This window comes from Mus caroli, chromosome 1 (assembly GCF_900094665.2).
Source record: "Mus caroli chromosome 1, CAROLI_EIJ_v1.1, whole genome shotgun sequence".
Taxonomy (NCBI): Eukaryota; Metazoa; Chordata; class Mammalia; order Rodentia; family Muridae; genus Mus; species Mus caroli.
The window spans coordinates 66057637-66071415 of record NC_034570.1 but is presented as its reverse complement, the minus strand read 5'-3'; the positions used below and the strand labels follow the sequence as shown (position 1 = coordinate 66071415).

General features: G+C 45.1%; 1 protein-coding gene across 1 annotated transcript in view; it reads left to right on the top strand.

The window, feature by feature from the left end:
• March4 (membrane associated ring-CH-type finger 4) overlaps nucleotides 1-13779 on the top strand; it is a 109285-nt gene that overhangs the window by 80126 nt on the left and 15380 nt on the right. The window contains exons 2-3 of the mRNA XM_021174418.2: nucleotides 4597-4752; nucleotides 9883-10075. Coding sequence (XP_021030077.1) covers nucleotides 4597-4752; nucleotides 9883-10075 — 349 coding nt within the window. The remainder of the gene's footprint in view (nucleotides 1-4596; nucleotides 4753-9882; nucleotides 10076-13779) is intronic.

Genomic DNA, 13779 nt, shown 5'->3' with positions numbered 1-13779 from the left:
GATGGCTCAGTGGGTAAGAGCACCCGACTGCTCTTCCAAAGGTCCAGAGTTCAAATCCCAGCAACCACATGGTGGCTCACAACCACCTGAAATGAAATATGACTCCCTCTTCTGGAGTGTCTGAAGACAGCTATAGTGTACTTACATATAATAAAAATAAATAAATCTTAAAAAAAAAAGAATGTCCTTTAATCTTAACCTCTCTCTGTGACCTAGTTAACTACTTCTTAAGCCTCTTGCTTCTTTATTACCTATTCGACGTATCTTAGCATGACAGTAGGAAAGGAGAATTGCAATAAAAAAATGAATACTTAAAGAAATGTGAGTTAAAACTGTCATTTGGCAAGAGGGCTTACTGGCGCTGGGGACTGTCAGGCACTTTGTATGCTTCATCGCATTTGATCTTTCTTGTGAGGAGGTAAGAGCTATCTGTACATAGAAGAAACAGCATCCCAGAGGTTAGGGGCTTGCCTACATTTGCTTGGCTAGTAATGGGTGAAGAGAGCATTCAAAACCAAAGTGCTTGATTTCTAAAATGCACGCTCTCAGCCACTCTCACAGACTCTGTCCCTTGAAAGCCAGAGAATTAGAGGAGATCCCTGTTTCTTCCTTGTCCTAAAACCCCGAGGTCACTGAAGAAGGCTCTGGTCCCGTGGCTTTTAGTGAGCCCCCTAGGATCTCTGGCATTTGCTGTACTCTGCAGATTAGTTTACAATAAGGTGGGGGCCTCAGGAGCTGGGCTTCCCCGCACTCTGGGCCTGTATAGTTCAGTCCACACGTTTCCTGGGCATCACTGGTTTGCCTAGTTAATGGGGTATCAGTGAGCAGCATAAATCTCGGAGGATATGAAAATGATGTAGTACCAGACTGTGTGTAATGAAGCAGGGAGAGGAGACAGGGCTGCAGCTGGCAGTCATGGGAGATTTGGTTGCAGGGCTTGAGATGGGCTAGAAATATCCCTCCCTCCTCCAGGGAAGGAGACAGGAAGAGATGCATGAACAAGGCATCAGTGTGGTGAGACCAGGCACTGATACTGGTCAGAAAGCCCTGACTTTTCCCTTTCCTCATGTCACCAGCTGGCTCTGTGACACAGACTCTACATCACATCTTCTCTTGTATTAGGGGATGTTCATACTGGGAGCCCGGGGGGAGGGTGTCCATCTCAGTTTCCATATTACACCATTTAAACTTGTGTATGCATGGATATGTACATACAAGCATTTGATGGTGTGTGTGTGTATGCATGTGGAGGAACTGTATGTGCATGTATGTGCACACGTATAGAGAGGCCAAAGGTCAGTGTCAGGAGCCATTCATCTTACCTTGGTGAGACCAAATGGAGACTGTCATTTTTAAGCGAGGCTAGCTAACCAGTGAGCTTCCAGGGCCTTCCTGTCCCTGCCTCCCTAGCTCTGGGAGTCAGGCAGCACTATGCCCAAGCTTCTGTGTGAATGTTGAGGATCAAGCTTCAGCTCTTCATACGTATGCACCAAGCACTTTGCCAATGACACTGAGATCCTGCTCTGGCTCCCGCTCCCCGAAGCAAACCTCCTCATCTTTAGCTTTTAAGGAGTTTACTGTGAAGAACATCTTCATTAAATTTAACATGATCCATTTTTTTTTGCTGCCAGTTATTTTTATTCTATTGTTCTTGAAGACACATGGGTATAATAAGATGGTATTTTACCCTAACCAGTAAAAGGACTGTGGCCCTCCTCCCGAGGTACATAAAAACATATCCTAGGCAATTGGCATAGCAGCACTAACAAGTTTAAAAGAGCTTCTTTGTGGATTTTTTTTAAATTTAGTTGTTTTTTTTTTATTCACCAGATCTACATTTTAAAGGAGTTTTAATACCCTGGTTACTAATATTCTCAGTGCTAGAAGGGATTTCCCAATCTGTCTTTGGGTTGTCCAGGGTGGATGTTGGGGAATTAACAAGAGGCTTCAGGAGAAGCACCACAGCTCTGGCCAGTGGGTACTCAGACCAGGCCTGGCCAAGCCAGCTCCCTCTGTAGGTAGGTATGTGACTCTCAAAGGGCTCTGGTGAAAGCTAATGGTCCCCATCCAGAGGCCAGGAGGAGAGCTCAGATCCTGGTAAGGGCTGTTGTCAGCCAGTAGCTCTTCTATGCCTTTTCTCTTTGCTGCTGAGAGAAACAAGGGTGCAGACTGCTGTCACTTGGTTTCATTGCCAGCGACCGGAAGTAATGTCTTTTACCTGATCGGCGACTTGACTTGGCTGCTTAACAACCCGATTAATCAAACCTAGCTCATCCTGTTAGAATTAATGAGCCTAGGAAATGCTGCCATGAGTAATGAGGGCTTTGCCCCTCCCCCAGCACCTCTCTCCACTCACCCCCTCCCATTTCAGTCTCACAGCTACAGCCACTCAGTACCATGGGGAGTTAGAGTTTGCTGTACTGAGCGGCCAGCAGCATGCACAACTCCTGCCTGCTCTTCCCTACTGGTCATCATAGACCCCAAGATAGGCTATGTCCTAGAGAGATAAAACCTCTTGTTTATCAAACGGAGAAGCCCATGATTATCTGCCAAAGTCAGATTATTGTACTGTAGGCACTGTCCTGGGTGCTAGAGATGCGAAGGTGTATAAAATACTTGCCTGTGAGGGAAGTCATAGTGTAATGACCTGCAGATGGAGAAGGGCCATAAAATGAGATTGGGAAGGGCCACAGCCAAGAAAAGCTATTGGTACTTGAAGAACAGAATGAAGTTTCATGGTGCTGATACCTAAGTATCTACTACCCAGGTAACTCATTGCACACAGGTACATGGAGTCCCACGTACTACAAAAATTACTGGGTTAATAAGATAAATATTGATTCTCTTCTCACAAAGTGGGCAATGCCAGAATCTAGGAAGACATTTGGCTTAGTTTTTCATTTTTGTCATTCAAACACAAAAGGTTGTCTTCTACTGTAGGGCTTGGCACCAGTGAAGGGTATAAAGATGTGAACATCACTTCGGCCTTCAGGGGTCCTTTGGAGGGCACATAGGTACATAAGTATATCCTTGTGATTATGTGTTAAGTTCTCTAAGCGTGAGATGCTAAATTCATCCAGCATAAAGTCCTTTTGGGTTGAAACACCAATCTTCACCTGGAGAAGCCTTGGTTGACTCTTCAGGATGTGGCATTAGATCCATCTGAAGAACAGAATTGAGCATTTGAGTAGACTGGGAACAAAAGGACTTCATACAAGTCAAGATTACAATTTTTCATTTAGAAGTTAAAATGAAAGGGACCAATGCTTCCAGAAACCATAGGAGGAGATGATTGGTTCTATAGTCCACAGTGAATAGCAAGACTAAATATGCAGATGGATATACTTAGAGGTCAGAAAATCCTGGACTTGCTTACTCATGGTTGAGAACAAAGCTTAGTTTCCTAATTGATGAAACATTCAAACAAGCAGGGGAATGCTTCAAGTGGCATTATCCCAAATGTAGCATCACAGGGCTCAGGAATTGGGCTGTGCATGGGTCCTTTGAGTAAGACAGAGGAACTGAATCCAAAATAAGTGATATGGGGTGGAAGCATGGAGCGTAAAGGAGGAAGCTATGAGGAAGACCAGAGGGGATGCAGAGCCCAACTGTTAAGGTCTCTGGGAAAGTGAGTAAAAGAGCTGAGCCAGTGGGGATTTAATGAGCCAAGAGGGTGGACAGTGAACTGGGAAGGAGAGAGTGAAGAAAGAGAGAACAAAGGGAGCGGGATGGAAGCTGGATAGTGGTGGTGCATGCCTTTAATCCCAACACTCGAGAGGCAGAGTGGATCCCTCTGAGTTTGAAGCCAGTCTGGTCTACAGAGTAAGTTCAAGGATAGCCAGAGCTACACAGAGAAACCTTGTCTCAAAACAAACAAAAATGAGAGATGGCAGAGAGAATAGGTGGTGAGGTTCTCAGAGGCACTTTGGGGCCACCATATCAGGTGACAAGAGACAAAGTTTTCAATCATGGCTATCTGATGTTCACTGAGAGCTCTAGAGAATAGCCATACTCTGTCATTCAGTTACAAGGGGCTTCAGATCCTTACCATATAGCTTTGCCTGATGGTTTATTTTCCTGCTTCCAATACTCCTAAGTTGGTCTTTTGTCCTTTGCCCCAAAATTGGCTGGTTCAACCAAGGCCTTTGGCAAGGACATTGGCCAGCCTCCAAGATCCCATAGGATTCAGGCCTGACCTACATTTTTTTTTCTACTCAAAGACCCAGCATGGAAATATTCTAAAAAGAAACTCATGGAGCCTACCACCTACCATTGGACTACAGAAGGCTTCCATGGACATCCTAGGTCTTAGGCAGTTCAAGACTCGTTGTTTTATGTCTTACCAGGTAGGAAGAAGGTCTCAGAACTGGTAGTTTATCTGTCTAAAGCTGCTTGGATTCTATGGTAGGGATGCTGGGGTCCAGGCCTCTTCAGTAGATTCTGGTGCCTCCAGACAATATTTGTGGCTTGGACCGAGTGGCCTTATCTGGGCTATCAGAGTGGCTCAGACCAGGGTTCCAGTATCCATCTACCTATCTATCGCCTGCTGGACTGAGGCTCCAGTCTCACCACAGTGCCTCTTTTCTTTCTCCACAGGGAGAGCTGCTAAGCCCATGCCGCTGTGATGGTTCAGTCAAATGTACACACCAGCCATGTCTCATCAAATGGATCAGTGAAAGGGGCTGCTGGAGTTGTGAGCTGTGCTACTACAAGTACCATGTCATCGCCATAAGCACAAAGAATCCTCTACAGGTAAATCCAGAGCTTCCTAGCCTGGGGTTCCCTTATTGCCTGTTTTATGGTAGGGAAATTACCAAACCTCAGATTCAGGGCAGCTTGCTGACTAGGTGCCACACAGTCAGGAGGTGGTGAAAAGTGGTCTTTTCTCTTAAGTCTAGTCAAGAAGGGGAAAGGTTGTGCAAAGAGAGAAATATACCATAGATGAGGGGAAAGGCAGGGGAAATAGACGGAAGGGATAGAGTAAGAAAACATATGGGTTAATAAGAAAAGGAAAGGAAGATAAAAGGAATAGGAGATGGGGAAAAGAAAGAACAGAAAGACAAGAAGTGAGGGAAGGAAGAAGGGAAGAGAAGAGAAAAGCAAAGAAAAAGAGACCAGTAAATTGGGAAGAGATGGTGGGAAAGTGAGGCTTGGAATTTAAGCCAAGGGCTTGAAAAGAAGTTGAGACCAGATGGCTCAGTGGTGTTTTCAGACTTTGATTTGCTTGTAGTTTACCTGGAGTCTTAAAAAGTGGATTACAATTCACTGGTCTAGAGCAGGGTCCTAGAGACTGCATTGCTAGCAAGTTATGAGGGATACTCCTGCTGGCCCACTGACCACACTTCCTGTGACAAGGGACAGAGTGAGAAGGAATGGAGAAGAAACAACAAAGAGGGACAAAGAGAATGAAGGAGGGGGTATACAACAATGAAGAAGCCATGTTGACAAAGTAACAGAGGTACTATGGGAGGTATGGAACTGCAGGGCCAGAATTAGAGTAGAGATCTATCAGTCAGATTGGCAGAACTCAGGGCTCTCTCTTCCCACTCTCCTCTCTCCTTCTCTGCTGACATAGCCATCTTCCCCCCAATTGCTGGCAAGTCCTATGTCAACCAGCCAAATCAAGCAGTTTTCCAGTCAGAGTGGCACATGAGTGCACACAGACACAGACACAGACACAGACACAGATACAGACGACACACACACAGACACACATACACACACACACACAGACAAAGACAGAGAGACAGAGAAAGCATGTGTGTGTGTGTGTGTGTCTGTGTGTGTGTGTGTGTGTGAGAGAGAGAGAGAGAGAGAGAGAGAGAGAGAGAGAGAGAGAGAGCGCACTCTGCTTCTGAAAATACCTCCACATACACATCATCAGTCAAGTAAGCAGTCATGTAATCAATTAGCCATCGAGACAGTGAGGATGGAGACAACAGATGCCTAACAGTGTCCCTCTCCTGTGAGCGTGGCAAAGAGTCAACCTTGCAAACCCAGGAGGGTTGGAGGTGGGTGACTGTAGTAGGGTCTTTGCATTGAAGAACATCTGAAACCATGTAGAATTGTCCTGTGGCATTCCCCATGAGGTACCCTCAGGAAGTGGGGGAGGGGGAGGCAGTCAAGGCATCAGATTTGCAGGCATCTCAGCCTCTTGATGGGAAGCCCCTCCCGACTGCTGGCTCCATCTTCAGTCATTCGTCTCAGATCCTGAGATGCCTTAAAATAGCAGTGCTGAGCAACAGCTGACTCCAAGTCCTCGGGGTGCAGCGGAGGTCTGAGCATTGACCCGCCCCTTGCTTTACAGCTGACTCAGACTTCAGGAAAGGTCAGATCCACAATCTATGAACTCACCCTAAGACACCCCCATCTTGGTTCCACCTTTGACTCAGATAATGAAAAAAAAATCATTCAAGTATAGCTTTTTTTTTTTTGTAAAGAAAATGTTATTTTAAGCCTATGTCAGGTAAACAAATGGCAGTATTGGCACCACCACCCTGTTAATCTATTTCCAAGTTACTACCCTGACTTCAATTATGAGTTTCTAGGCACTGGGGACCTCTCTGATTCTGTTGGTCCTGAAAACTCAGTGATGTGAGGCAAGTACATGCCAATTCCTTTTTCTATATAGAAGTAGTTTGGACTCAAAACTGTGCTGTATGGTTGTGTCCTAGATTGTTCCAAGTGTGTGTCCTGGACTCCTCTGGCCTAGCCAAGTGTCAGACAACTGTCTGCTCAGTCACAGTGGCGACCCTCTGTGCAAAAAGCCCAGCTGGATTTTCTGTAGAAGTTGGGGCTGGCAGACCTGACTAAAAGCTAACAGATCAATGGGTAGGGTTTAGCCATCAGAGCAGGGAGGTACTTTCCCATATATCTTGGCTCCCTCATGCCCTGGTTTGTGTCCCAGGCAAAGATGTCAGAAGTTGTTCAAGTCTTCATTACGGAACAGCATATTAGTGACCTTCGCAAAGCAAGGTTTGCATCTAGAATACCTACTGAGAAAAGAGTCATAGCCTTGTGGGGCTTGAGACCCCATTGCCTGCTTCCCTCTTTGTCTTTGATAGCTCTGAACAGCAATTTAGTTAGTGCTAGCTTCCTGTGGTTTTAGTTAACCATGGCTGCCTGGTACCCAAAAAAAAACATTGAAAAGGAAACCGCAGAAAGAATTAATAACTTATAATTGCATATTGTTCTGAGTAGAGGGAGAAAATGCCATGCCTTCCTCTCCTTCCTCCCCAGGACGTGAGTCATCCCTTTCTTCATCATCCAAACCGTATGGGTTATTTACCTATTAGTTACTGAGTAATCACCTCAGCTAGCAGATTAGCTGGCATGAGTCATCACAGTACTTGGTCCACTATTGTCTGAGGCTTCAGGTATTTACTGGGGGGCCTTAGAATGCATCCCCCTTAATGAGAGAAGAGTATAATATATTAATGAACATTTAATTACTGCTTGTTAAGTGTTAGTTCACACATAGTATCAAATTGAACCCTGGAAACAACTCAGTGGAGTGCTATTATTATGCCCAGGTTTAGACAATAGAGGCAGAGAGTGATTTGTGGACTTGTTGGAGGCTGTACAGCTATGAAGCAGCAAAGCAGGTTGCTGTCTGCAACAGGAACTATGTATGGTTCCTGTGTCCAAGCACCTACCTTGTATATAATAATACATAATACAGGCACACATACCCAGGTATGCTCACCTCTGCCTTGACAAGTTCATGTGTGCCTTTACTGAAACATAGTGAAGAATGCCCTTCATTCCCTGGCTTTACATTTAACACTCACAAGAGTCAGGAAGAAAAAAGGACCAATTACTTCCATCTTTAAAGAAGGCAAAATTTATGGTCATCATGATTTATGGTGACTTCTTGCTCACACCCAACAAGTTTGGGGACACGGCCCAAGAAGACTTGGGTCCTCTGATGCCTTATTTAATGTCCCTTCCTGGTGCACAGAAGAGCATCTCCTCCTTGCACTCCTCCCATTGCTTTCCACTTCCTGATGCTGCAGGACTGGAGTTCACAGGGAGAAAGTCTTATGATCTGGGGGTCAGAATCTCATTTAGACTAGATTCTGAGGGCTGGAGAGATGGCTCAACGGTTAAGAGCACTGTCTGCTCTTCCAAAGGATTCAGGTTCAACTCCTAGCACCCACATGGCAGCTCACAACTGTCTGTAGCTCCAGTTCCAAAGGATGTGACTCCTTCACACCAATGCACATAAAATAAAATTAAATATGTAGAATGAGATTCTGGTGTTCGGGGTATTTGTTGGCAATGGGGCTTGGCACCACCAATTCCCTTCTCCATTCCCAGCCCTCCTGTCAGATCTCAGAGCTCTCTGCTTCTCAGCTCTCTACTTGCAGTGCCTCCTGTTCTACTCCCATGGAGCCTCACATGGGACAAGAAGGAGCTCTTATCTACAGCACCTCATCCTCCCTCTTGTTCAGCACACTCACTTTAGTCAGAGGCCCAGCCCATCAGATGGTTTAGAGCTGAAAGGAAGAGCATCAGGATAAAGAGGACCTTTCTGTGCTTCTATGTCTTTGGGATTATCAAAGAGGAGAAGGAGTTGGATCTTAGTGTTGCCCAACCCAATTACAGTTAGAAACTCTTCACTAGACTGTGTAGGGTTGGCCCTGGAAAAAGCATTTATTGTACATGAGAGAAGTCCATGTGATAGGGCCATCTTCTGGAAAATGCCTTTGTTATGTGTAACCCTAGGCTGGGGAAGCACTGGAAAATTTAAAGGACTAATGCTCTGTAATGGGATGCTATCAGTGTAATTAAATGTTAAGGCCCATGTCCTATATCTGGATTAAAACTGAGATATTTTCCAATACCTACTGTTCCTTGGAAGCCACTGGCCTACCCCATCTGAGCCCAGTGATGTCAGAGGGAGGGGTCTCTATTGGCAGGTGGAAGGCACTGTGCCTCCCCTCTGTGTTTACACCACAATGATCCTTGGGTATGTTCCAGGAAGAACACACACATATCCATGATGGATTGCATATGTAAATTCTTAGACTTACATGGTCCTGAGGCTGTAGGTGTCATAGGGCAAGGGTCTTTTAGTTTTGTCCATTGCTTTAGTTCTAGCATCTAGAATAGTGGCCAGGCACATGGAAATGATCATTGTACTCATTGTACTTATTTGCTGAGTACAATGAGCCTAAACTAAAGTCCTACTCAAGGCTAATTTAGGACATTGCTCCATAGATGAACCACAGAATCATAGAATTCCATAGCCCAAATTCAACCACACTCCAGCCTCCAGCTCAATAGTGCTGTAAGTACACTGGTTTCTTTCTTCTGTTTAAAAAGAAAAAAGGAGTTAAAATACAGTTGATATATTGCGAACTGTTTTTTTTTTCCTTACTCCCACATGCCATGTCCTCTCCTTCCCTGTCAAATTGTTGATCTCTAACATGTACACTAAACGGCAGCCAAGATGGTGTTGCAAAAACAAAACAAAACAGTCAAAGGAAGACCTGTGCCCTCTTAGCACCTATTAGTGAGGAAATCAACCGTGCTGCTCTAGAAGGAATAGTCTGGCACCGTGGAGCAACACCCACACCAGCTCTTTTTCTTCTCACCTTCGGATTTCCATGTTTTTGAAGTCAAATATAAGGGTCTCCTCCTCAGCCAGGCCTGCCCAGAGCCCCCCTCCTTACAATGATGTCTGATCAGTTTATACATATACAGTACTGGTTTCCTCTGCACCCAACATATAATATAAAACTGCAAAGATGTCTATTGGACTACAAGTGGAGAAGCCCTGGCCTAACTCTAGGCCAGTGAACTGATGGAGCAGAAGTAAGAGTGTGGGCATGGGATACGGGCAGTCAAGCAGCTAATCTGTCACTCTCTCCTCCTCAGTGGCAGGCCATATCCCTGACGGTCATCGAGAAGGTTCAAATTGCAGCCGCCATCTTGGGTTCTCTCTTCCTCATCGCCAGTATCTCTTGGCTCATCTGGTCAACCTTCAGTCCCTCAGCAAAATGGCAACGCCAAGACCTCCTCTTCCAGATCTGCTATGGGATGTATGGCTTCATGGACGTGGTGTGCATAGGTGGGTCTGGGGGCTTGTCTCTGGGGGAAGTGATGAACTACCTAGTAAGGAAATGGGGAAAAAAGGTCTCAAGATCCTCTCTACTTGGAGGCCAAGCAGAGAAGTACTGGGCTTGAGACCCAAGATCTAGGAGGAAGCCACAGCTTAGGCATAAGAGATGGGTAGGGAAGAAGAGGGGGGCTGGGGAAAGAAGAAAAATTGAAATCATTACCAATCAAATCTGTCTCATCCAGTTGAAGACAAGGATGAAGCTTGACTCTGAGGTGAAGATCAGTTGGTGGGTTCATCTGCCTTGGGCAGGGAATGGAAGGCTTCTCCTCAGTTGCACACCCCACAAGCCATGACTTATCATGTCTATACAGCAAAATACCTAGAAGCACCATGATGAGAACTGTCTTTTTTATTTTTCTGTGTGAATATATGTACATGTGGGTGGATCACATGTGATGAAGGCTTGCACATACATGCACATATAAGTGTGCATGTGAGCAACCCACATATGGGAGAGGAGTTGTCAGAAGACAACTTTGTATGTTGTCCTTAGATGCCTTCCACCTTTAGTCTGAGACAGGGTCTGTCATGGTCCTGGAACGTGGACAGGTAGGTTAGATGAGCTGTTCAGCAAGTGCCAGGGATCTACCTATGTCCACCTCTCTTCTCATTGTTTCCAAAATTATAGACATGCTGCCACAGCTGGCTTTTCATGGGGACTCCAGGAATCAGACCTTAGTTCCCCATACTTGTAAAGCAAGCCTTTCTGCTAACTAAGCCACCTCTCTGCCTCCTACCTCTTTCTTCTTCTATAAGCCTATTCTAGTATCCCAAATTTCTCTAATCTAGTCCTTTGAAAAGTATGTGTAGGTTGGGGTTCCACACAGGCTCAAGAGTTTGGGGAGTAGGAAATATAATGCTGTTCTGAAGCCCCACATCTGCTCTACCATGAGCTTCTGAGTTATTGTCATTGTTGTTGTTGTTATTCATTTTAGGTACTATTTTGTTTGAAAGGATTAAGTGTTTTAGGGAAAAGTTAGAACCCACTTCTTTAGTTCCCACTTCTTCCCCCATCCAATGCTCAGGTCAATGTTCTGCCTCCTGATTACCATGACTCATGGAGGACTGGGTCCTTTTTCTTTCAACAGATGGTATGGCTATTGATAATAAGGATGGTTGCTCCATGCAAGTGAGGAGGTGGAAACAGTCCTGGTTATTCTGAGTGAAACTGACGCATGCTTGAACACTGGCCATACATCCTCATCTGGAACTTTCATATCCCCAGGCCACAGGACTGGGAACATTGTGCTACTGAAAGTCGCACAGTGTTCCTCTTGACACTACTGTGCTACTTCAAATATGCCACTCTGCTCTGTTTGGCAGGAAAACACCTACTAGTTATAATTTGGCTGAGACGATGGTGATGTAGAGTTCTTTGGGGTCATGTAATATTAGAAATTGAAAAGACCTGGAGTGTATCATACTGATCACAGAAGCCAAGGGCCAGTAATGCCAGACCTTGTGTGTTTATCTAAGCCAGTGTATTTTGTCTGGCTATGTTAATTCAATATATCAACCCGAGGGACAAAGATTACTTTTCTTATTTTTCAGATTGTGAAATATTGAAAGGTGCATCTTAAGGCTAACTCAATACGAGCGTAAGAACTATAGTTCAGTGCTGACCCTAGCAAATTCTGGGCAGTGAAATAAAACAGAGAGTGTCATGTGACCTGGACATGGAGCAGGAGGTGATGGGCAGCAGTTGGCAGCCATAAGCAGGCTCCTGTGGTGGCTGTGATGCTGGCCAACAGTGACACTGGTGGCTGTAAGGGTAAAATTTTACATCAGTTGCTCTTGCTCCACAGTACTGTCTGCAGCCGTACACTGGATGGGTGTGAAAATATAGGGGCTTGCTGCAGGGAGAATCAAGTGGAAGCTGCAGTATTCACCAAGGATGCTTTTATTTTGGGTCTCAGTCTTCCTAGAAAGCAAACTTGGCATCAGTCTAAGGAGTGCAAGATGGAAACTCAGGCTTTCTTCAGCTGGAGAATCCTCAGTGTGTCCCTCTTCCATATGCTTCTGAGTCCAGGCTCATCCCTTGGCTTCCAAAGCCACCAAGAGCCACAGTGTCATTGCAGGAGCAACCTGAGCATGGTTTTCAGAGCCCCCTAAAAACGTGGGTTGGGGAAAATGTTGAGTAAAAGATTCCATAGCCAAGTTCCAAGCTCCACGAAGAAAGAAAATAAGTCCTACAAGAGTACTGGCTCAAAGGTGCTAAGGCCAGAGGCAAACCATCTGCTGCTGTGAATGGCTGTGTTTTCTGTTTTTCAGGCACCGAGACCAATTTGTTCCCTAAAACTGTTAAATAGCCATGGATAGTAAAGACTGCATATAAGCATCAAATGAGTAGTTCTTTATGTACAGGTCTTTTTAAATGTTTTTACTTTTCTATTGGAGTAGTGTGGTAAGTTACAGTTCAGGATGGCTCAGGGACTCTGCAGAGAAATTCCACTGAAAGCCAAGAGCAAACACTGCTTACTGCTTGTGAAACCAAATCGGTCTCATTCATAGCTGGATTCATCCAGCTGGCTTTTAGGAGCATCCGTTGTCACTGAGAAAAACCAAGAGTAATGATTCAAAGAATGGGCTTTAGTCCTCATTAAAGGATTTTGCCAGACTCTCTAGGTTCCCCATCAGAGGCAGTTAGTTGACCTCCGGGGTTGAGGTAAACGACTTTGAATGTGAGCATATCAATGGGCAATGCAGTTCCCGATACAAACGGTTCCAGAAGACAGTGCATCTACAAACGGTTCCAGAAGACAGTGCATCTCTTGCGTTAGAGTCTTAATCTCGTAGACCAATGCATGCGACTATGAGAATCAAATGTAAGTTAATGAGAACACAAAACACCAAATCCCTAGAAAGAAGCAATGAGGGCACAACCCTTCGATGATCAGAGGGGTGAATACTGTGGTCATATTTCACAGGTTGGTAAAGCTCAGAGAAACTGTATTCTAGGCCACACAGCTAAGCACACAGTGGAGTTGAGAATGAGACTAAGAACCTCTAGCTCCAATTCCAGGGCATTTGCTATAGCCTATTGTATCTCTGGTTGCTCTATATGAAATTGTATGTACCAGTTAGGGATGACCCCTACCCTAGCAATATTGTAACATAGAAGACATCAAGGGAGGTAGAAATGAACCCAGTCGTAACTATCAGCAGCAATCAGAAGTTTGCTGGGCCCCATCTGCTCCAGTCTTGTGTTTGGGATCCAAGTCATCAGCCATGGTTGTATCTTTTAAAAAGTCAGTGCTGTTTTTATGCCAATGGAGAAAGAGGCTTTAGAAATTAGGATGGAATTTGGATAGCCTATCTGCCTATGATATCCTCTGTCAAAGGGTATTTTAGGTTAGGTAAACTAATTCTACTGATGGACATGGACTTGGAAAGTCTATTTTTTGACCTCACCCTTAAGCATGAGAGGCACCAGTTCTAGTGGATCTTTTGTCCCATGGAGGGGCGTGACTGACCACCAATGCTCAGCAACCAGAGCTTGTGCTGTAGTCTGAATTCAGACATGAGTCCCAGGAAGAGGAAAATGGGTCAGAGGGCCTTGGGATGGCTATATCTATTTCTTCAACAGCATTTATTAGTTGCCTTGTGCTCGCTCCCCCCAAAACCAAGAGACATTAAACGAGAGGTGAATGAGA